At 38.4% G+C, this 24,733-nt stretch overlaps 2 protein-coding genes across 5 annotated transcripts in view; one reads left to right on the top strand and one right to left on the bottom strand.

Annotated features, from left to right (window-relative positions):
* LOC129239082 (uncharacterized) overlaps positions 1 to 24,733 on the bottom strand; it is a 65,336-nt gene that overhangs the window by 13,550 nt on the left and 27,053 nt on the right. The window contains exon 1 of one of the 4 annotated variants that reach the window (XM_054874375.1): positions 17,477 to 17,540. The exons of the other annotated variants lie outside the window; for them this stretch is intronic. Coding sequence (XP_054730350.1) covers positions 17,477 to 17,520 — 44 coding nt within the window. The 5' untranslated portion in view covers positions 17,521 to 17,540. Of the gene's footprint in view, positions 1 to 17,476; positions 17,541 to 24,733 lie in introns of those variants that run through there. 4 annotated transcript variants of the gene reach the window in all.
* LOC129239155 (glycerol-3-phosphate phosphatase-like) lies at positions 42 to 14,750 on the top strand. The gene is made up of 3 exons (XM_054874485.1): positions 42 to 62; positions 14,067 to 14,274; positions 14,333 to 14,750. Exons 1-3 carry the CDS (start codon positions 42 to 44, stop codon positions 14,650 to 14,652), a joined length of 549 nt encoding a protein of 182 aa, XP_054730460.1. The 3' UTR covers positions 14,653 to 14,750.

The raw sequence follows: 24,733 nt of genomic DNA, 5'->3' as shown, positions 1-24,733 counted from the left end.
AACCGAGCGACAGTTTGACATCATGAATTAACAAATCTACCATGACAAAAAGCGTTACCACCGTAAGTGATAATAAAAGGTGTAAATAAAGGCAAATTAAAGTGTTTATCTCATCCACTCACTCACGCCAAACAAAATCTGAAGAGATATGGAGCCGTTTGTTTGTTATGATAGTTCAGTTAGGGTGAGTCAGTGGTTGATTTTTTTACATAAATGCTGTAAAAAACGCCGTTGTATATTTTCTAATAAATTTTACTGCCTTGGTTAATCCCAAATGTAGCTGAGAAATGTCACCGATCTCCAAACGAGATGACTGTGACTCAGATACCGAAACGACCTGGATTTATATCCGGCCAAGAACTGTCACTCCAGCAGCATTCCCCTATTGTAAGTATGGGGAATGTTTATGCGCTACAACAAAAACAACAACTGTGACTCAGATGATAACTGCAAGGCTGAGAAGTTAGCTCGTCGTGAAACCAGCCTACATGTTACTAATATCAGGGATACAACAGATATTCTCTTTTTTTTCGTCTTGATTGGCGCGATAATCGCTTACGCGATTTCGGCCAAGTTTAACAAAAGCGCGTTAATCGTTTCTTTTTCGTGCAAGCCAACGCCAGTTGGAAACACCAAGTGAAGCCTAGTGCATCTCAACTAGTTCTTTCCAACGCAGAGGAAGCCTTCTTCTATCTCTGCTACTACCAGCTGGTACCGCATCGAATACTTTCAAAGTGGGCGCGTTTGTAGCCATTCGGATGACTTGACCTGGCCAACGTAGCCGCAAGATCTTTATTCGTTGCACCATGTCTATGTCGTCGTAAACCTCATACAATTCATTGTTCCATCATCTGCGATACTCGCCTTCACCAACATGCAAAGGTCCAAAAATCTTCCGCAGAATCTTTCTCTCAAGCACTCCAAGGGACGCCTCATCGGATGTTGTCATCGTTCAAGCTTCTGCGCCATACGATGGAATGGGGGTGATGAGAGCCTTATAAACTGTTAGTTTTGTTCGTCGGGAGAGGACTTCACTACTCAATTGCCTACTTTGTCCAAAGTAGCACTTATTGCCAAGAGAGAGAGGCAGGCATTCCCTTGCAGGTCTGCAAACTGCGAACAAATTACGATGAAAAGGTAGTGTTTAGAACTCACCTGTGCCTCCGAAACTTTGATAGGCAATAAGTGCTCAATGCACGAGGTCTCTACTTACTCTCAGTAGCCAAGATATTAGTCTAATAATTGCGGTCCTTACTAGACTGCTAGATTGGGCCTTTTCTGAAACGACTCCTATAGCCAAGTTGTGAAGGCGCATGAGACTATACAAACCCTTTTCTCGACTAGTGTCTGGTACTGTGCAGTCGAAGCGTTCAAAGGCACTTCTTTAATATACTTCTTTAAGGAAATCGGCATTAACAGTTCCATGAGCATTAAGGATTTAACGAAATTAGTTTTGAAATGCATTGGTTTCAGAGGAAAAGGCTAAGTTTTGATTCAATTAGAGCCAGAGTTCCGCGGAGCCTAATTTTGAGGTAGCTAAACAGGTCTGGCCTAAAATAAATGAATACAGAACTACGACCGTCAACAATCTAGACCGACCTTCCCTTAGGTTAGGGGTTGCCATCATCATCGAGCACTGCCTAATAAGAACATCAGAGAAACAAATGGGATTTCTGTCCAACGGGTTCTGTCACAGCTACAGCAACGAGGAGGAAGTGGAGATTATAAAACACTTTCTCTGGCACTGTCCTGCTCTTGTTGCCAGAACTCAAAGTTGCTGTCTAAACTCCTACTTCTTTGGATGTCTGGCAGACTTGGCATCTGCAAGCATCTACATAATTTCGTCGTTTGTAAGAGGGACGAAGTGGTTTCACCATATCTAGAATTAAAGGAGAAGATTTTAGCCTAAAAAAGTGGTGTCACAATGGCGCTCCAAAAGGATTTTTCAATAAGGGCGGGTAGATGTTGAAATGGAATAAAATGGCGTTTGCTGTGTGGCACGTAGCGCCGTCCTGCTGGAACCACATGTCGTCTAGGTCCATATGGTTCAATATGGGCCATAAGAAATTGGAAGGGCCACCACGTCTACCGAAAAATGGGCGCGATGCGCGCAACGTTTGCGTTAATGAACACTCATTTTGATAATAAAGTTGTATCATTTGAACGTGCTGTTCAATCGTGTAACTTGCCATGCTGATTTGGCATAAACCACTGAATAATAAACAAAAGATTTGACAGATGTCACCAAAACAAAATGGCTGCCACAGGGTGCCAAAATCGACCCGCGCCAATTGAAAAACCCTTTATAAGTGGGTATTTCTACATTCTTATAAAGGGTAGCAACCATTGTAACGTAGCCAAACTTAAATTTGGTCTTTTAAGGGCGCACGACCATCTCGAAAAGAATGTCCGTCTTTGTTTGCTGAGTTGAACAAAGTGGAGCAGCTTCGACAGTTTAATCGATTCCATGCGTCTAAGATTCAAGTAAAAAATTACCAAAAAGTAGAAAATCATGTCCAGGGAAGTGAGTATATAGACCAGCTCCATGTCAAGACTAGTTAGAGAAAGTGAAAGTCTTCCGTCGCTCAACTGGTCAGCTTTTGATAACGTGCTTTAAGAAAATTAAACTCGACAGATGCAAGCAGCTTCTTCGGTGACAATTTTCACTGTTGAAGATGTTTTTAATAAACAAAATGACAAAATCTATGCTAAAACTTCTAAAGACGCAAAAAATGTTGTTCCAAGGGTTTAACGTGGTGGGAGTGTTTTTTAAAGGCGTTGCATCTCTTCTTTTCTGCGAAAAAGGGTTTAAGACCGGGGCAAAAGTGTACCAGGAGGATGTCTTAGAAGGCGTGGTGAAGCAGTTGAGCAGTAATATCTTCAATGAATCTTCCAACAAGATTCCGCTCCAGCCCATAAGGCAAAAACTACCCAGCGGTGGCTAAAAATCAAAATTCCTGGGTTCGTAGCCGCAGAAGATTGCGTGTTTGGAGGTCCAGATCTGAATCCATTGGACTACAGTTAGTGGTCAGAATTGGAGAGAATGGCTTTTCAAAGACTTCAAGTTTCAAACAATCTTTGGCTCGAGCAGCGACGTCAACAGCCATAGAAACCGTGCGTGCTGCAAGAGCTGAATGGCCCAATCGTTTGAAGGCTTGTGTAAAAGCAAATGGTGACAATTTCGAATGAAAATTTAAACTTTTTTTGTTTCGATATTCACATGATTAAATATAACCAACTTCATTAAAAAAAAGTACAGTCTGTGTTAGAAAAAAGGAACCGCGATTATTCACGAAGTATAAAAGATAAATATTCAACATTTTATTATTGTACATGAAAGTTTATACAAAACTACGAGTCGCAATTACTCAATAAGCCGTGAAGTTTTCCTCGTTGTCGAGTATAGCCCGGCATCTTCTTCATGCTGGAACTAGCTTTTCTGCGTAGCTCGTCGACAAACAGGACTAGATTTTGCGAACTTGATGCACGAGTTGCTTTAAATCATGGACTGGCCTTCCGACAAGATGCGTTTTCAGAGTTCCCTACACATTTTCAATGCGTCTGGGGACTGGAAAGGCCAGTCTAATACTGTGACACCATTTTCTTGTTTTGTTGTCTCCCAATGAGTTTTTCTGAGAGCAGTGATTTTCATGATGTGGGTCGGCAGTATATGTTCGCCTCCTTCAGTCGGCGTTCGATGGTGTGGATACTCACATCTATTCCCGTTTTAGCAATGATTGTGTGTGCTTGGCGTAGTCACAAAGAAGGGTCCCACTTAAAAAGTTGGGCGATCCCTTTATCCTGCTTTTTTGTCGGCACTCGCTTCAAGCCGCGCTCGAAAAAGTCATCAACATTTTTGTATACCTTATACCGCTTATTCCACATCACAACAAACTTTTTTGATTTCTTAATCACTTTTGCAGCCGCGGCGTAAGATAATTTTGGCCCTTTCGAATGCGTGCATAAAAATGCCGCTTCAAACGCTTCGCGTACATCTCACTCATTTTTGTTTGGTTGCGTTTACGGGAAAGTTTCGAACGGCACTAACCTCAGTTAGAGCACTGGCGCCGTAGACCTTGAGTGGGACTATTATGCAGCAAAAAGCAGAACGAAATATATCTTGAAGTTACAAGAAAAAAACCGGTTCTTTTCTTCTGACACAGACTGTATTATAATTTCATATCTATGTAATAATGGAGTTAATTTGTAACAGAACTTATGGCAGGACTAAGCATAATAAGAAACAATTTAATTAAAAAATACTGTTGCTTATTTTTCTAGAATGAACACAATTTAAACAAATGTCTCAATAGTGAACATATACATTAACACTTGTCTTTAGTTCTGATTATTCCGATTTTCTCATAAAAAATTTTTACTTTTCAAAAACAACAGAAAAACGTCAGAAAATATGATGTTTTAGGTGTTAACATTTTTATGTCGCTCGCTGTGAGCAACGAGCTCGCTTTGATTACCCCAATAGGCACAAATTATTTGGCACTTGACTTTATGTCGCTGCTGCCTTAATTGTGTTCAGCGCAATAGTTTGGTACGCAGACTTGATGGGCCCGAAGATTGCAATTTGTGTGTATGTATGTATGTGTGTCACAAACTGTGTTTGTGCTAATGTCTGTGAAATTTTATTTATTGATTTCTTTATTTAGAAATTAATTACAAATTAATTATTGTACTTAGCATTCGCCATTATCTATACTAATAAATACTTGTCTATGTATTTGTATGATAAGACATGATAATTTTGCAGAGAATTAACGATAAAATATAATAAGATTATGAATTAAGAAGAAAAATATAGGACAGAAATATTTATTAGATATTTGCTTTGCTGGCGACGATACATTTTCCAATCACTCTAAATAACTGTCATCTTTATCTGTCTTGCGAAGAAGATGCGATGGTTTGTGGTTCTGAAATACGATGGGTTCTGATTGTTTTAATCCGGTGCATGAATGCAAAAGGTGTGAAGTTGTGAAGCCAATGGATCCACAAATTAGTCAGACTGATTTATTTTTACCGCTTAGGAGATGCAAATGAGTCGGTGACGCATGGCGAAATGTAAAAATTTACTTATCTATGAAAAATAAATACACATCTGCTATGCATGAACAAATGGGAGGTGAACGTGAGCTTACATTAAGTATGTTCATGAAGCAAATCATTTTTAACAGCTGTTACAAATTATCAACTTTTGGTTTTCATGTACCCAAAAAACTTGCAAAGTAGGGGAAAATGAGAGAGCACGGTTAGGTTAAATTTGGCAGCCGCATCGCACATAGAGACAGCGATGCCATTTAGGCCACGAAATGAGCCCGTTGTGAGCCGCAGGGGCTGCGCTACATATTTCTTTCCATATTGAACCATCCATTCCATAGGAGGGCCCCAGGGAAATCGCAGACGGCTACTGTCATTGGTTGCTGACTCTATAATTCTGTATGCAGCACCTATCTGGGCGGGGACCAAAAAGTCTAATCCACGGGAAGTCACCCAGACATACAGGCAAGGCGCGCTGCGTGTAGCTTGCGCGTATAGGACGGTGCCTGATGATGCAATCTGCGTAATAGCGAGAAAGATACCCCTAAACCTCTTGGCAGAGGAAATGTTTCGGCTTTATAAGAGACAGGGAAGGCGGCCCACACCAGGAGAAATAAGCAACGGAGCGATTGCTGACAATAGGCCGGTGGCAGCAGCGGTGGGATGAGTCACAAAGCGGACGTTGGACCTACAAACTCATACCACGTATTGATGAGCGGTTAATGAGAAAACATGGAGACATCGACTATCACCTTTTACAGTTGCTCAGCGGACATGGCTGTTTTCAGGAATACCTGCACCGTTTTAAGCTGGCAGGTATTCCTGAAAAGGTATTAAGGGATGTCCCTTTCTGTTCAAACTGCCCGCGTACAGACGAAAACGCAGAACACGTCATGTTTATTGCGACCGCTTTAGAGAGGAACGAGCTATACTAGAGCAAGCCCTGGGTCATCAACCATCCTCCAGCACCCTCATACGAGTGGTAAGTGGGATGCAGCGCAAACGTTTGCAGGTAAAATTATGACGCGACTTCGCCATATTGATTGGGAACGCAAAGCGTTTCAGCAACAGAGAAGGCGGACAGTCTCTGACGAACCGATGCCTCCTTTACTTTGGAATAACCTATAAACATAGTGGGGGTAATTGGGACTATCGACGGTGTATAGCCTTCATACGCCTACAGGAGAGAAACCTACGCAGGTACCTGTTGTGTCTTCGGACATAAACGCGGCTCTGGTTGGTTCGTTGGTTGCTTAAAGTGGTGATTCTTCCAGAATCCAACTACCGCTTCCGCGCCATTTTGTTGCCATATCCTCGTTACCAACTTGTTTAACGGTTATTTACAGCATAACTATATCCAGTCGGTGCGGTTAAGGAACCTTATTAGGTTGTTAACGTCTAAGCCAGATAGTTGTTCGAGATTCTCGATCAGCGGTTGGCCCAGGCTTAACATTCTGTCCTTCCATAGGGCAGGGCATTCACAGAGGAAATGGAAGATTGTCTCCTTTTTCTCCGGTTGTTTGCAACTGTGACAGTACTCAGAAGTTATACTTTTGTGGTCCCAGGGTAGAATTAGCCGAGGTGGAGGATTGTTATGGTATTAGTGGGAGCACGCCCCACATTCCATTGGTGTGACGGCACCTTTGAGATGTTTCTGACATTTTGATTTCAACCTCCTTAAAAAAAAAAATATTGAACCATCCTGAACTTCTGACAAAGCGTAAAAAGTTATTGATACCCAAAGTGTATAGATTATTTACATATATTCGTTAAGAAGAAGGATCTTAAATATCGATTACTGCTTCTGGCTAGAGCTGGGAATGTGGGCAAAAAAGGTGTTGAATTGTTTCCAATTTCTCCTTATTTCTGCAGCTACGACAGAAATCATGCTTGTAAACGCCTAATCTCCTTGCATGATTTCCTATGAGACAATGTTCTGTGAAGGCCCCTACGATTTTTTCTAAGTGTCTCATTCAGGTTTGAAAGCTGATGGGAATAATAATCAGCAGTTATCGTCTGGTTTGGTTCCAGAAGTTCGTAATAAACAATACCGGCCATATCCCACCCCACCAAATAGACAGGAGAACCTTCTTGAGGTGAAGGCCGTCTCTAGGGGTCGGTTCTGGTGTTTCATCTTTCTATCTAACCATTGGCGTTTGCGAGCAGGATTATTGTAAAGGACCCATTTTTCATCACCAGTAACGATACGCTTCAAAAAACTTTCATTCTCAAGCCGTTGCAGCAGCTGAGAACACACATTCACTCTCTGCTGAAGGTTGGCGACGGAAAGTTTATGCGGACCCATTTTCCTAGCTTTGAAACCTTTCCGAACTGAACCAGGTGCCTGTGAACTGTTCCATGCGATGAATTTAACCTCTGAGCTATCATATCGACTGTCAAATTTGGCTCAGCTTCCACGAATTCGAGCAAGGCGTCGGAGTTAAAGACATCAGGACGACCAGCGCTCGGGGCATCCTCCACGTCGCAGTTACCACATCGGAATTTCGAAAACCACTTTTGCGCAGTCCTTACACTCACGGTATCCTCTCCGTGAACAGTGTTTATTTCTGCAGCAGCAGTTGTTGCATTTTTACCACTTTTATAAAAAAAATACAAAATATGCCTCTTATACGCGTTCGAAGATTCCGTTTTATTTTTTAACAACACGCGCTTCTATCCGCGATTAAAATCACTTGTTGAATGCACAATATTTCAAAGAAAATATAAATACATAGTTCCGTTATATTCCCCGAATAATTTTTTGTATGCAAAAATCGTACAAAAGTGAAATTATGGGTAAAATACGCACGAACTTATGGACTGACCTGATAGTTTTTAACGATATGTTCGGCAAGGGACTGAGCCCAGTACCTACTGCTGGTATGTCATGCGAAAATGCATGCGCTCACAGCGACCACCTATTAACTGCATCGTGAAAAGAATTGAGAAGGTGAGGCCAATAACAGACCGTTATCCTGCTCTCAGCAAATCTGACAGAATTAGCTGATGGTCTGACGTAGCCTCACCATTTTATTTTTCACCATTGTTATTGGCCAAACCTTGTAAATCTATCAATCTTTCCAGTAACTCTGTATTTATTTTTCATTTTCAATTTAAATAATTTGTTACAAAGATATAACTTACTCCAAAACAAATACCATAAAAACGCAAGTTTCAAATTTTGTGGCAGATTTATGAAAATTCGATGAATTTTATCAAAACTTCAAAATTTTTTTATCAAAATTAAAAAAAAAAAAAATTGGGTACGCTGTTTTGCAGCCCATTCAATTTTAGTACAACAAAGTGCAAGTGTGTAGTAGCTCAAAGTTCTCGTTGATTTTTGATCATTTTTTCACGTGAAGGTGTTGCACATTTTGACAGCTTTGAATGAAAATATTCCACAGATCTGTAGCTTAGGTTTCCAGCAACTACATATAACCTTAAAAAAATCTCTATCTCTATCTCTGTTTCATATCGTTCAAATGCGTGCAGAGAACGTTAATGTATAGAGAAGTCTCAATGACAGGAACGTATGCAATTTTCAGGGGTACTCGTTTTGCGCGCGTGGTACACCACAGCCACATTTTTCACCAAAAGTTAACAGTAAGGGGCTGAATTATGTAAATTTAGCAGCAGTCGATAAGAATTTGTTGGTGATTAGAAGCAAAGAATGTTAGGAAGCTTTTTAATATGACCTATGTATTTGAATTTTCCAAATCATCCAAAATTATACATATGTTATGTCTGTCTGTCTGGTGTCTGTAAAACTTTGTTGAATCCCTTCAACTGAATCAAAATCCTCTATAGAAAACGCTTCATTACCAGGCGCACAGGAAGATGGCATATGCAAATGTAAATTTGTGAATTTATATACATTTGCGCATATGTATATGCTGTGTGTATGTATGCTCACCAGATACAGCTCAAAATAAAACGGCAAAACTTCTCAAGAAATCCAGCGGGCATTCAAAGGCGCAGCGCACATTTAGAAAACAATTTTTCTAAAAATTATTGGTGACAGCAACCTAGTGACAGTTACGTTGCACTAAAGGCTTTGGAGAAGGCACCACGAACAGATTTTATAAAAACAATTTTGAAAAAAAATTGTATGAAAAATGTTTTATAAACAAATTTTAATACAAAAATGTTTGTGAAAAACTTTTAACAAAAACAAGTTTTCTAAAGAAAATGTTTCTAAACAAAATTTTTATAAAAAAAATTGTATAAAAAAAATTTTATTAAAAAATTTTTGTAAAAAACTCTTAACAAAAAAAAAGTTTTCTAAAACAAATTTTTCTAAAAAACTTTTTTATAAAAAAAATTGTATAAAAAAATTTGAAAAAAAAAATGTTATTAAAAAATTTTTCTAAAAAACTCTTAACAAAAACAATTTTTCTAAAAAAAAAATTTTCTGAAAAAAATTTTCAATAAAAAAAAATTGTATAAAAAAAGTTTTTATAAAAAAAATTGTCTACGTCGATAAAATTCATCCATATTTCCATGTAAAATATAATTGTGAATACTATTATGTATTTTTTTTTTACACAATTTTTATTATTATTATTTTGTTTTTTACAAAAATTGTTTTTATTACAACTTTTTTACAAATTAAACTTGTTAAAATTAAAAAAAAAAAATTAAAAAAAAAAATTTATAAAAAAAATTGTGTAAAAAAATGTATAAAAAACATTGCATGTGTCGAAAAAATTCATCCATACTTCCATGCAGAATATAATTGGGAACACTCGGTTACAATTTCAAGTCAATCGGCCAATTTGTTTTTCCAACTTGAAAAATGAAGATTCAAAAAAACGCATTTAAAGTTTTCGGTACGGTACGCACCAGACTGAGAGAGGTAGATTTCTTGCATTTAGTCCGTTTCCCCACCTAACTCTTTTCAGTATTTCATTCAGTTATTGCCGCAACTTTTAAGAAAAAAAAAATGATATTAGAAATTTCCGCTACGGCCAAACACCTGAAATATACAAATTCTTAAACACGCAAGGGGCATTCGTGCCTTGCGCAATACACAGTGCATGACAGAAGATTATATCGCAACCTTCGAAATGGACAAATCTAATTGCAAGCTGTTCAAATAAAGTGTAAGGTGTTGTATTATAGTAGTTTTGCTTATTTGCATTACTGGGAAGTCGTACGGTTTTTATTTCATTGGCAGTGTTCACTTTTTTATTTTCTTGTTAGTCGAATGCGAGTACACGTTCTTTTTGTTCACAATTAGCTTTATTTATCAATGAAGAACAACGCAATCATTCCAGTGCCGCTCTAACATTTCTATATCACTTTAGAAGAATGTTTTATCTTTTGTCTCAAAATAGGCCTCAGTTTTAGTGATAGTCTCTTCATTCGAGCGACGAGAATTTTTTTTAGGTCTGCCAACAGTTAGCAGTCGCTGGGAGCCAAATATGTCAAATAGAGTGGATGTGGGAGCAATTCGAAGTTCAATTCATGTGTTTTTGCTATTGTTCCGATTGACTTGTGTGTGACATGGTGCGTTGTCGGGATGAAACAAAACAGTGAGCAAACGCGGCACCCGCTTCGAACAGAACTTTCTCTTAGTCAAATGCTCGAACAATATAAAGCTAACTCATTCTTTTGAGGCCTTTACGATGCCAGCTGACTAACGCATCCTCACTTTTCGATCAATCAAAACGATTTTGTGGATTTTTCTTTGAGGTTTTCTGGTTTTACCGCCTCATTGCCTTAATTGGACGTCCACTGCGTTGTGCATCATCGGCGTCTCTCCGGCCACGTTTGAAGGCAGCAAACCATCGTTTTATTGTTGTTTCTGATGGAGCGGAGTCCCCATAACATTTTTCAAGCCATTGTTTCGCTTGAATGGTATTTTTTCCCATCCAAAAGCAGTGTAAATTAAAACACGAAATTCCTTTTGATCCATTGTTTTGAAAATAACAAAAGTGGCCTCACTCTTAGCACAATAACTCACGAAGTAATGAATAGAATATTATGGAATTTGAACAGCTGTCTGTTCGAGGTTAATACTAATTGAAAAAGAGGTGAATGCAATAAAACTAGCGCCATCTAATATGTGTTAGGGCGGCGACTTTTCAGCCCATGTGTTAAGTTATATAGTCCGAATACATACCCCTATCTCATCCACTGAAGGGCAGAGAGTGCCTCCTCTGTAATGAAAATGTTAAGTAGAGAAATATAGGTTTCAGCTAGCCATATGCCACTTGGAGTACACAGATAGTTATTGCGTTATTCCATGAGGCAAACGTTAAAAAAAAATCTGAAGGTATATCTGTAAGGATGAAATAGACTTAGTAGGTAGGTTATGACACATTTAGATCTGCCGTAGATCGATTGTGATGCCACTGGAACTTATCCTTACACTATGGGTTCCTTTTTAAACCATTCTCTAGCTTTTGTAAACGAGCAAAGCTTCGTTAGTTTTAGATGCGCCATACTCGTATCCGCTACATCTGTTAAGAATGCACTACCAAGTGCGCGAAGTCTGCTGGTCTGCTGACTAAGCCTTAGCACTCCCATAGGAGGTGTCTGATTGTTTCCACTTCTTCCGTGTTAAGACAGCTGCCACAAAAATCGCCAACTTTCTAGCGTGGTTTCCTATTAAACAGTGACAAGTTAATACATCTCTCAGGTTTCTTGTAACTTTTCCATGAAATCTCGACAGGTTTTTTAAGCGACCGCTGTTCCATTTCGGCCATGCCCGTTTGCTTAGTTCGCATTTGCTGAGGTTTTGCCAAATTGTATTTACCATGGATGGTTTCCCTATCTATTACGAGTAGCAATTTACAAGTGGCTATGGGCATAGGTTTTCCAATTGGATATCAAGAGTTGTACCAATTCTGTCAAGTTCATCTGCTTTGCCAGCAGTTCCATTCATATGAAGACATCAAAATGTGGCCTGATCCGTGGATAGCCTCAATAGATGAACAGTTTCACCGCGATGGTATACGAGATCTACCAGAAAGATGAGAAAAAGTAGTAGCCAGCGATGGACAATACTTTTTCGCGCTTAACTCCCAATCCGTAATTAAAAAGCGAGATTTCCCATACAAAATTTTTCTCCAAAAATCTGACATTATAAAATAATCTAGATAATAACGATACTTTTTGACATACAACCCTATGTTTTCTGTGTTATCGATAAGTATTGTTACGAATGTAAGGAGAAACATCAAAAATAAAAACTAAATGAACCGGCAAAAAAAACAGGTCTTTAAACATAATTCTAATAAAATGTTTGTTAAATACAGGGTGGCGCACGAATCGTGCTACAAAAACAAAACGTAATAACTTTTTTTCTGTGTGAGTAATCGGCTTTTTTTTTATTTTGCAGATTAGTATTTAGATTTACAAAAAATGGAGGCTTGGGATACCGAAAAGAGGATTTGGATAGTGCAGCGGTACCATGCTTTGCAGTCCATCATTTCCGTCCAAAGGGAATTTAGGCGGGAGTTTGGCGGCACTCCCCCGAGCAGATGGACCATTATGAGGCTGGTGAACATGTTTGCTGAATCTGGAAGCATCGCACGCAGACCGTACCATCGAGATCCCCATGTTCGGGTCGAAGCCACAATCGCGGCTGTAGCATCGTTAATTCAGGCAAATCCAAGAGTTTCGACTCGTAACTTGTCGGCGCAAATTGGAGTTAGCAGACGGTCATTGCAGCGGATAGTTCATGATGACTTAAACTTGTTTCCGTACAAAGTTCAAATCACAAGCAAATTAAACCCTCTGGATTTGCCTATTCGCCTGGAATTTTGCCAAAAAATTATTGAAATGGCCGAAGAAGACAACAACTTCATAAATTGCTTGTTTATGTCTGATGAGGCCCATTTTGATCTAAACGGCAATGTAAACAAGCAAAATTGCCGTATATGGAGTCAATCAAATCCGCAAATACTCCATGAGATGGAACTGCACCCAGAACGAGTCACAGTGTGGTGCGCAGTTTCATCAAGGTGCATTGTCGGGCCATACTTCTTCGAAGAAAACGGTGTAACAGCGACTGTAAATGGGGACCGTTATTTAAACATGTTGAAGGAGTTTCTTTATCCAGAACTGCGGCGAAGACGTATCCCTTTTAACAGCATTTGGTTCCAGCAAGATGGAGCAACTGCACATATAGCCAGACCGGTTATGGAGGAGCTTCAACGAAAATTTAGAAATAAATTGATATCCAGAAATTCCACTTTCCGCTGGCTCCCTCCCAAGGTCACCTGACCTCACTGCACCAGATTTTGTTTTATGGGGTTATCTCAAACAAGAGGTGTATAAAGCAAAACCAAGTAATTTGACTGAATTGAAGCAGTCCATCACAACAATAATTGAGGCGATCCCGACTTCAACCCTTCAGTGCGCAATGAACAATTTTCTCATCAGTTGTCGCATATGCGTGAATGAGCATGGAGGTCATTTACGTTCTATTATTTTCAAAACTAATTAGTTACATAAAATAAAATTGAATCATCTATACAATAAAAAAACAAAAAGTTAAATACATTGATTAGAAAAAAAGTTATTACGTTTTGTTTTTGTAGCACGATTCGGGCGCCACCCTGTATTATTAATTAGGGATTCATTTTACAGAGAAAAGCGTGTATCCAAAACGTTTTGTCCTCTTATTACTTATTATAAAATGTAATATCGAATTCATTATCGAATATCAGTAAACGTCGGATTTCTTCCAATTGTTTATTATAAGCAGCCAATTGTGCAATTAAATTAGCTATTGTTTCTCCTTGCATTTTCTTCATATCGTTTATAAGAAATAAAGAAACCAAAAACACCGAAATATTCCACCAAAATAATTTCTATGAAGAAAAACCTGTCAAAGCAGTATTAAAAGCTGATTGTCAATTTTGCAGGTAAATTGCCATATATGAAAGGGGAGATTAATTTAGTGGATTTATAGGTGATTAATGCATATGTGAACGTATTATTAGACCACTTTCATAATTATGGACACATATTTACATTAATTATTCTGCTTGCTACTGTTGTAGGAGGCTCCCCCAAACGTACAAATTCAAACGATTGCCGATATTACAAAGCCGAAACAAAAAGTTGGTGCTGTTCTTTACGATATTAATATAAATTTAAATTATGTGCAAGTCTGTGCGGCTACACGTTATCTAAAAGATAAAGATTGCGCTTTAATTGCAGCCGGCACGGACTGGCTGTTGCCAATGACAACCGATTTAACAATACCAGGTTTGTTTCTATACCTTTTCACCTGTAATTTGCTCATTAATTTTCGCTTTGTTTTTAGGATTCTGTGATACGCTCGAAACAATACAGAGGTTTACGCACAAGGAGGCTATAATTGTCAGCAAACCGGCGGCATTGTTGGGTGACATAGTGAAGGAAATTTACAAATTGAAAGATCCAAAACGTTGCCTGTTTATTGGCGATTCTATGACGCACGATATACGCTTCGCTCTCGCAGTTGGCTTTCAAGCGTTGCTGGTTTTGTCCGGTAGCACTCCGAAAGAGGAAATGTTGGCAGCCGACATTGAGCAGCAACCTGATTATTACGCGGATGGCATAGCCGATTTCATAACACTTTTTGAAAATATTACAAATGCTTAGAGTAAAACCGTAGTAGTATTATTTTTACTAAATGTTGGCAAGTATGTATTTTTATAGCCTTGCAAAACGTATTCGAAATATAATAAATCTTCATATCAACCAGCCCATGAGTAATAAAATCAATGTTTTTTATATGTGTGAGACCTCATCATGTTGGTCTTCTTGCCGCGGGGATGAGGCTTAAGTGATCATATCATGGGGACCAACCCAACATGAACTAAGAGGGAAGCTCCATATGGGGATTGGCTAGCCATCCATCTGCTTTACGGCGTATTTGGTGGCCATCCAATCACCATGCGAAGATCACCGTACCGACGAAGATTCCTAATTGTTGTTCTTAAACCCCTGCCATCCCATTATTTCCTCTCCTTGCCCATCTCCTAATCCGGCTAAGGAAGAGGCTCTTCTGCGTTCTCCGGCTGGGACCAATGGTGCTGCTTCGGATAGCAAGAACAGGTAAAGGATCAAGCTTGATAAGGGGAAGCTGAAAGCCAAAACTCGATACAAGCGGCGGCCAAAGTTCAACCTGACCAACATGGGTTAATCCAGATTTAATACCCTTTTGCTGGAGCTTTTTCCAGTTCTCGTAGCACTGCTGATACGCCATCAAATACTTAGGAATAATGCCAGCTAAAAGATTGTCTTTCAAAGCACACTTCGAGTATGTCAGCGAAAAAGCATCCAACCCTACGAGGACCAAACAAAAATCACCGTCAACTTTTGGCTAATGTCACTAAAAGTCATATTTGGTATGGAGCACCAATTTGGGCGAATAAAACGCATAATGTATTATACTTCCGATGTCTCGCACAGACTACCCATCGGTTATGCGCACTACGCGTATGTAGCGCATTTAAAACGCTGCCCGACGTTGCAGCCTTAGTGCGATCTGGCATGCACCCGCTAAACATATTAGCGATGGAAGCTGCCCATAGAGGCCCATAAGCTCGTCTACTCGTGTGGCGTTACGAGAAAATTGTATCTCGATGAGTGTCAAAAAAGGTGGGATAACTCTGTAAAAGGGCGTTGGACGCTCAAATGACTTCCCAACCTAAAACTTTGATTAACGAGGCCATATGGAGAAGTGGACTTCTACCCGACCCAGTTTTTGAGTGGATATGGATGCTTCAAAGACTATTTATACAAGTTTAACCGCGACCGCGACCGTGACCGCTGTAGCCAAATAGGTTGGTGCGTGAGTACTATTCGGAACTCGGACCAAAAAGAAGAAACAGTTTTTTTTTAATAGCGGTCGCCCCTCGGCAAGCAATGGCAAATCTACGAGTGTATTTCTACCATAAAAAAGCTCCTCATAAAAAATATCTGTCGTTCGAAGTCGGCTTGAAACTGTAGGTCCCTCCATTTGTGGAACGACATCAAGCCTAACGCCACAAAGAGGAGGAGGAGCTCGGCCAAACACCCAAAAAGGTGTGCCGCCAATAGTAGAAAATAACATCAGGCAAATGACCACCACGACCACGCTTACAGGACAATATCCTTTTCATGAAATTTTCCATAACACAATTGCTAAATGGCTGCCCTATGTCCTCGATAGCCTCACGAAAACCATCTTTGAGGTCTTGAATCGACACTGGGCTGTTGGCGTAGACCTTCTCTTTCACGTGGCGCCAAAGAAAAAAGTCACAAAGTGTTAAATCACAAGATCTCAGTGGCCGGTTGTGATCACCTCTTCGAAAGATAACACGGTTCGAAAACTTTTCCCGTAAAAGATCAATGGTTTCGTTGCTTACGTGGCACGTTGCGCCGTCTTGTTGAAAATAAACGTTGTCCAGATCAATACCATCCAATTCTGGCCATAAAAAATTGTTAGTCATCTCTCGATAGCGATAGATAACACCTGTTATCGGAAAACGCATTATTTCACAGCTGGTCGATGATATTTGTCGAGATTTTGGTCAAAAAAGTGTTCACAATATGAGCCTTGTGAGACGGTGCGTTATCAGGGTGCAAGATCCATGAGTTTTCTTTCCACAAATTGGGCCCTTTTCCTATGCATATCCTTTCTCAAACGTCCCATAACTTCCAAATAATATTCCTTATTTACCGTAGAACCGTTTGGAATGAATTCCGGGTGCACAACACTCGAAGATAATCAAGGAAAACCAGTGGTATGACTTTCACTTTTGTCCGACTTTGAAGTGGTTTTTTGGGTTTCGGCTCAGGTGGATAGCGACATTTAGCCGCCTGGTTGCTTGTTTACTGGTTTGCATGTCAAACTCATATATGGTACCCACATCTCATTACCCGTTATGATGCGATGTATAAACGTTGGGTTCGAATTCACGTGCTCAAGGACGTCTTCAGCCACCTTCTTCCGGTAAATTTTTTGAAAGAAATTCAACTCTCTTGGAACGAGTCCAGCAGCCACGCATCTCATGCCCCATTCAGGTTTAAAATGTTGCAAATTAATTTGTGAGACACCCTAAGGTCCCGAGCTACCTCCCTCAAACTTAAATGATGGTTTTCCGGCAACATTTCCCTGACTTTGTCGACATTTTCATCCGCTGAAGACGTTATTGGGCGACCAAAACGGGGCAAATCTTCCACGACTTCTCGACCCCCTGCAAAAGCCTTATACCACTCGTAGACCCGTGCTTTTGATAAAACACACTCGCAACATTTTCAACGATTCGGCATACGAAATCCCGTTCAAAACACAAAATTTAAAACAAACTCTTTGTTCGATATTCTTATCCATAGTGAAAATCGCAGAGCACACCTGCGATTGACTGATATAATTAAATGGCAAAAACAAGCTAATTGACAGATCACAAGTGACTAATTGACAGTTATTTCAACTCACACTGAAGGGTTCCAAGGAAGGCAGGCAGATGTAGCAAAATGCATTTATTCGTACACTTTCAGCTCATAATATTATTGGTGCAAAAGTAACAGTAAAAATCGTTTGTGTTTTTACTAATACTGCTGAAAACGAAATAAGATTGGTTTTTCTTAGTTTTTATGGCCGATTCAGTTTGAGTTGCGCGTCTCAATTGAAAGTGGCAAAATGAGAAATTCGTAGAAGTATTATTATTGGGTTGGCAACTAAGTAATTCCGGATTTCACTCATGGATGGCTTCAGTTGAATTTTTGGGTTTGCAGACGTAGTACAAATCAAAAACACATTTGGTTATTTGATAGTTGGCAATTCAGCTGTCAATCGGTAAAAAAAGTTTTTTCATCGGTTGCGTAGTTTTCGTTTGGCGTTCGACGAAAAATGGAAAATCAAAAGGAACATTTTCGTCATATTTTGCTTTTTTATTTCCGCAAAGGGAAAACCGCATCGCAAGCTCATAAAAAGTTATGTGCTGATTATGGCGACGAAGCCTTAAAAGAACGCAGTGTCAAAATTGGTTTGCCAAATTTTGTTCTGGTGATTTTTCACTCAGAAATGAAAAACGCTCTGGTCGTCCAGTTGAAGTTGATGACGCCCTAATCAAAGCAATAATCGATTCGATTCGTCACAGTATTCGGATCGTCACAGTACAACATGTGAGATTGCGGAGAAGCTTCATGTATTACATAAATGCATTGAAAATCACTCAAAACCACTTGGCTGTGTTCAAAAACTCGATACATGGGTTCCTCACGAACTAAAAGAAACGCATTTAACGCAACGCATTAACAGCTGATGTGTCCTCGGAGACAGACGTTTTTCAAAATTAAGTGATAGGAATGTCAAAGAGATAATAGCAGAAATCATCAACGAAAAAAAAAAAATGAATATACAGCGAGAGTAAATGTTCAACAAGGAAAAAAAAATTTTTAATTCAGCATTTGTGGAGAATATAAAGTCTGCTTTACGAGATTACATAAAGCGGGAATGGGAATGTAAAAAATGTCCTGCAGTGGCCCCGATGATTGATGAACTGCAAAAAATAGTGACTGAAAATAACGTTGAAGAAGTCACGTTTACTCAATGGATCAACACTGATCGGTAACTAAAAAATTTTAAATGAATTAGCAGTGCAATTTCTTGTCAACTTTTTTTGCAGCTGTGATATAGTACAAACGACGAATAATATAGCTGAGTTTTTGAAAAAGTTAAGGGGTAACACCACTGTAGAAATTTCAAAAAATTGATTTTTTTTTTCTCAAAACACGTTTTCTGAAATTGGCACGCAGCATAACTCAAACAATTTTAAATATTTTTAATCAGGTTTTTCACTACGTCTGTAATAGAGTTTTTTCCTTCAAATGCTTGCTAATTTCACAAAAATAAATATTTTTTAATTTACGTGTTTCTCTAGCTATTCTTATCTAGATTAAGAAAAAAAATCTTTCTTTGTTCCAGATTAAAATTTGCACCCTCTGTGCTGCGTGCCGCGGAGCTCCTTCAAGAGAAACCACATTACAAAAATGTCTCCAATGCCGCCATTTTGTAAAATTTTTCGATCAAACTTTGTAGTTTTGTATTTTAGTATATAAGTAATAACTTCCCAAATCAGAGTGATTGTTTTCCCTTTCCTTCTATACAAAAAAATTCTTTAAAAATCGTGTTTATTTTACGCGTGTACAGTGGTGTTACCCCTTAAGTAAATCTTCGCTTCCGTGTTAAAGCAAGACTTTTTATCAAAAGCCCAAGCGACTTACTTTGTTAGAAAAAAAAAATACTGCAAGTGATGGGAAATTCGTTGTCACGTTAGAGTTTGCAGAAAACTACACAATTCAAGTGCAAGATGCGATCCAAGCTCATCACTGGTCAAATACCCAAGTGACCATTCACCCGTATGCCATTTACTATTTTATCGATAGTAAACAGCATCATTTAAGCTTTGTTATCATTTCTGAAAAACTAACCCACGATACAAGTTCGGTTCACTTATTCAACACAAGACTTGTTAAATATCTTAAAAGTAAATTTGGATCCAGAAATATAAAAAAGTTTTCTTTTTTCTGATGGAGCTGCATCGCAGTACAAGAATAAATCTAACTTTTTGAACCTATATTACCACAAAAAAGATTACGGAATCGAAGCCGAAGGGAATTTCTTCGCGACTTCCCATGGCAAGGGAGCGTGCGGTGGGGTCGGCGGAGCAGTTAAAAGGCTAGCCCGAAAAGCAAGTACGCAGTGTGCTACTGGAAATCATATTCGCGATGCTAAAGTTCTTTTCGAGTGGGCCAAAGATGCGTTTAAATCGCTAGATTTCGTTGTTTGTTCGCAAAAAGATCAAGATGCACAGAAAAAACAATTTCCAAACGCTTCAATAAGGCAATAGCTATCAAAAAAACGCGGCAATTTCATCACTTCGAACCTGCAAGTAACAAAACGATTCGAAGTAAAATCTTCTCCGAGGACACATCTTGTTTCGAGAGTATTATCACTAATTAAATTTTGTTTTCATGTAGATATGGATGTATGTAATAAAAATTCTAGTAATTAAACACCTCACTTTTTGAATCTTTAATCCGTTTTTATGTCTTTTTAAAACTGCGAAGCGCGGCGCGTTGCACCAGACTATACTGCGCATCAAAACTTTACACAGTTTGACAAAAAATTCGATATCTTCAGAACGGATTGGATAAACAAATTTTTTTTTTTACAGATTATTAAAGGTGAGCATTGTGCGCTTAATCTGACTGTACCAGGACGTTCAATAATGTGTGTGACTGACACATAGATGGCGGCACTAGAACTAAATCAATATTTTTTTCGAAAGTTGGCAACCTTTTTAGGCTTACTGTCAAAATCATATGTTAATCCGACCATTTGTTTACAAGTTACAGTGCTTTAAGTGACGCTACTTTTGAGTTAAAAAAAAAAAAATGATTTCAAAGCAATTCCGTGTGCTGATTTATCATTGTTTTTTAATGAAAAAAAAAATACTGTTCAATGCCAGGAATGGCTTGAAAAACATTATTCGGACTCTGCTCCATCAAAAAGAAGCATTTGTTATTGGTATGCCGAATTCAAACGTGGTCGTACAGACACCGATGACATTCCATCTATATTACTGGAAGGCCAAGTGACGCTGTTATTCCGGAAAACGTTGAAAAAACACTGAAAATCATTATGTCCGACCATAAAGTGAAAGTGAGGGCGATTGCTGACATTCTAAAGATATCAGCACGAACATTTGGGTATGAAAAAGGTGTTTTCCAAATGGGTGCCGCCTTTGCTCACACCGGAGCAAAAACAACAACGAATCGATGATTCAAAGAGCTGTTTGGACATGTTTACGCGCAATAAGTCGGAGTTTTTGCGTCGGTACATCACAATGGATGAAGCATGGATCCACCATTTCACTCCAGAGTCAATTCGGCAGTCTGCTGAGTGGCATGCAGCCGCTGAAAGCCGCCCAAAGCGACCTAAGACGCAGCAGTCGGCTGGCAAGATTATGGCGTCTGTATTTTGGGATGCGTATGGAATAATATTCATCGACTATCTCCAGAAGGGGCAGACCATCAACAGCGACTATTATATAGCGTTATTGGAGCGTTTGAAAAACGAAATCGCAAAGAAACGGGCTCATATGGCGAAGAAAAAAGTGTTGTTCCACCAACACAATGCACCGTGTCACAAATCAATGAAAACGATGGCAAAATTGAACGAATTGGGCTTCGAATTGCTTTCCCATCCACCGTATTCTCCAGATTTGGCCCCCAGCGAATACTGGCTCTTCGCAGACCTCAAAAAGATGCTCCGTGGTAAGAGATTTGGCTCAAATGATGAAGTAATCGCCGAAACTGAGGCCTATTTTGAAGGCAAAGAAAAATCGTTTTACAAATCGTATCGAAAGATTGGAAAAGCGTTGGAATGATTGTATCTCCCTAAAAGGGGACTATGTTGATGAATAAAAACGAATTTTGGCAAAAAAGTGTGTTTTAATTAATTAGTCACACACATTATTGAACGAAGGAATATTGTCCATTTAGAGCGTGAAAAACGCAAAAATAAATGCGATTGTTCATAAAAATTATTGTTAAAAATTATTGTTTCAACAAATACACAGTCTATGAACGTTAAATCGATAGAGTAAACATTTTTCGGTAAGCGAAATAAATTTCATCAAATTATCAATTGTAGTTCTGAGATATTGATTTTACAAGAATATCATGCAAAAAATTCAATTGTTAATAACATAAACAAAAAGCGAAATAAAAAAACTATTCACAGCATTATGTGACAAATTCTCTATCCAGAAATGTATTTGGTTTTAAAATCGGGAATTTGATGGAAAATTCGGGATTTGACTCAGCTGCGATTTGTTAAAGAAACGTAATGAAAATGATCCATTTTTGAAACGACTGATAACTGGCGATGAAAAATGGGTTGTTTACAACAATCGTGGAGCAAGCCAGGTGAACCAACTCAAACAGCATCAAAAGCTGATATTCATCAAAAGAAGGTTTTATTATCAGTTTGGTGGGATTGCAAAGGAATTGTCTGCTTTTAACTCTTACCACCCAACCGAACGACCAAATTCTGATGTCTACATTGAACAAATAACGAAATTAAGCAATGCAGTTGAAGAAAAGCTGCCCGAATTGACAAATCGAAAAAGTATTGTAATCCATCATGACAATGCAAGGCCACGCACATGCTTGGTTGGGATGTTTTGCCACGTCCACCATATAGTCCTGATCTTGCACCATCTGATTACTTTTTGTTTCGATTTTTACAAAACTCCTTCAATGGTAAAAATTTCAATTATGATGATGATGTCAAATCGTACCTGATTCAGTTTTTTGATAATAAAACCCAGAAGTTTTATGAACGTGGGATTATGATGTTGCCTAAAAGATGGCAAAAGGTCATTGATCAAAATGGGCAATACATTACAGAATAAAGTTATTTAGTTCCATGAGAAAATTGTATTTGATTTTCTAAAAAAATCCACAATTACTTAGTAGCCAATCCAATAAATTGTCGTGGAAAACAAGTCTCTGCGCGAAATCGGCAGAACAATTTGCAAATCGCATTCTGCGGTAGGCGAACCGGAAGGCTAAAAATATTGGCTCCACGTGAGGAACGCAATAGAGTAGCAACAGTCGCACAAAATCCAAAAATAACCTCCCCGATACTATGCCGATATATTCAAGAGTCTTTGCATAAAAAAGTAAGCCCACAAGCAATCCGTAACTGTCTGCATAAGGCTGGTTATCATTAGCAGAGTGGCACGCCGCAAGCTCTACATTTCGGATAAATATTAACGGAGATACGACATTGGAGTTCGCCAAACGCTATATAATTGAACCAGATTCTTCTTTAAGAAACCTTCATATTCAGTGATGAGTCCAAATTTAATGTTTTCAGATCAGTTGGCCCTCAATTGGCGAAAAGAAAATACAGAACTGAAATTTGAACTGAATACTAAAGGGTTCTTGTTTCAACAAGACTATGACCCAAAACATTTATCTTATCTCGTGCAAGAATGGCTTATTTACCACGTCAATCACCGGATCTGAATCCAATTGCGCATGTCTCGGAACTCTTAGAAGGGAGAATCAGAAAGCACAAAATAACATCAAAGGCGTCATTCAAGGCAGCTTTCAGTGTTGAGTGGGAGAAAATTGCAGCTAACGGACCAAAGTATTGGTAAAAAGTATGCAGCGACGTTTGGAAGCAGTTATCAAAGCTGAAGGCGGGCCAACAAAGTACTGAATACTCGTTTTTTCTATTATTTTTTTAATAAAATATTCTTTATATGGCTATGTACGAATAATATTTTTGCAAAAAGTTGTGCCTTTTTTCGTTATTGCCTTAAGGGGTAACACCACTGTACACGCGTAAAATAAACACGATTTTTAAAGAATTTTTTTGTATAGAAGGAAAGGGAAAACAATCACTCTGATTTGGGAAGTTATTACTTATATACTAAAATACAAAACTACAAAGTTTGATCGAAAAATTTTACAAAATGGCGGCATTGGAGACATTTTTGTAATGTGGTTTCTCTTGAAGGAGCTCCGCGGCACGCAGCACAGAGGGTGTAAATTTTAATCTGGAACAAAGAAACATTTTTTTTCTTAATCTAGATAAGAATAGCTAGAGAAACACGTAGGGGATTTAAAAAATATTTATTTTTGTGGAATTAGCAAGCATTTGAAGGAAAAAACTCTATTACAGACGTAGTGAAAAACCTGATTAAAAATATTTAAAATTGTTTGAGTTATGCTGCGTGCCAATTTCAGAAAACGTGTTTTGAGAAAAACGCGTTTAAAGTTTGGAAATTTGGAGAAGTCGTTAGGTAGCAGTCACTAACGCTTGGTTAAAAGCTTAAAATATTTATGAAATAAACTTCGGTAACGTATAAAACTTTTTGTTCTGTATTTTAAAAGGTTCAAAGAATTTTTTAAGCTTATAAAAAAAAAAATTTATTTTTTGATATTTCTACAGTGGTGTTACCCCTTAAGTTTTCTAATTCCACAAATGAGTTTGGAAGTTGTCCCTTAAATATTGAATAAATATGTCTTTTTTAACGAATCTATCCAAATTTCGCTCTTCTGTATAAATCGTGCTAAGCATCAGGCGTATTCAGGGTGGGTAAATGTAGGGAAAATTCTCTAGGGATTTTTGTCGAAAAATGTGGGTGTAGGGAAAAGAAGGACAAATTTTTTAAATTCATTCTGTAAATGTAGGGAATTTTCATGAAGGACAGAAAAAATTTTAAATTAGCGGGAAAAAATTAAAAAGTTTCGTTTAAAATAAAAATCCGCAGTAAGATTTCATGCCAGCATTTTTTTCCTTATGGCAGCATACTTTTAAAGCGTTAATACGGCAACATTGCCATTTTTTTCTTCGTTAACGCTAACGCGATTTTTTCTTCGAAATTGTTAGTTGTCCCGCGTTTTCTGGTGCTTTTCACTTTTGAAGTAAATCTGCAATTATTTTAGTTTTAGCTTTTTTTATATTAAAAATGCATATATTTTCAAGAAATGAGCAACTCTTCGGAGCAACAATAGGAGAAAATTTCAAGCATCGGAAACAAAAGTTCAAAAACAAGTGGCTTGACGACAAGAATTTTAGTGGCTCGTTGAAAGCTGTGGCTAACGATTCATTCAAATGCAAATACGCTGAATGCGACAAAGTTTTGAACTGCGGCAATTCTGATTTACA

This window comes from Anastrepha obliqua, chromosome 2 (assembly GCF_027943255.1).
Source record: "Anastrepha obliqua isolate idAnaObli1 chromosome 2, idAnaObli1_1.0, whole genome shotgun sequence".
Classification (NCBI taxonomy): Eukaryota; Metazoa; Arthropoda; class Insecta; order Diptera; family Tephritidae; genus Anastrepha; species Anastrepha obliqua.
Note: the sequence above shows the minus strand (reverse complement) of the source record. Positions and strands in the feature narration are given on the sequence as shown.

Excerpts from the sequence above, each read along its gene's own strand:
- LOC129239155 (XM_054874485.1), top strand. The coding sequence starts at position 42 with ATGACAAAAAGCGTTACCACC. Across the intron at positions 63-14,066 it reads TGACAAAAAGCGTTACCACC|GAGGCTCCCCCAAACGTACA; the intron begins GTAAGTGATAAT and ends CTACTGTTGTAG. Across the intron at positions 14,275-14,332 it reads AACCGATTTAACAATACCAG|GATTCTGTGATACGCTCGAA; the intron begins GTTTGTTTCTAT and ends CTTTGTTTTTAG.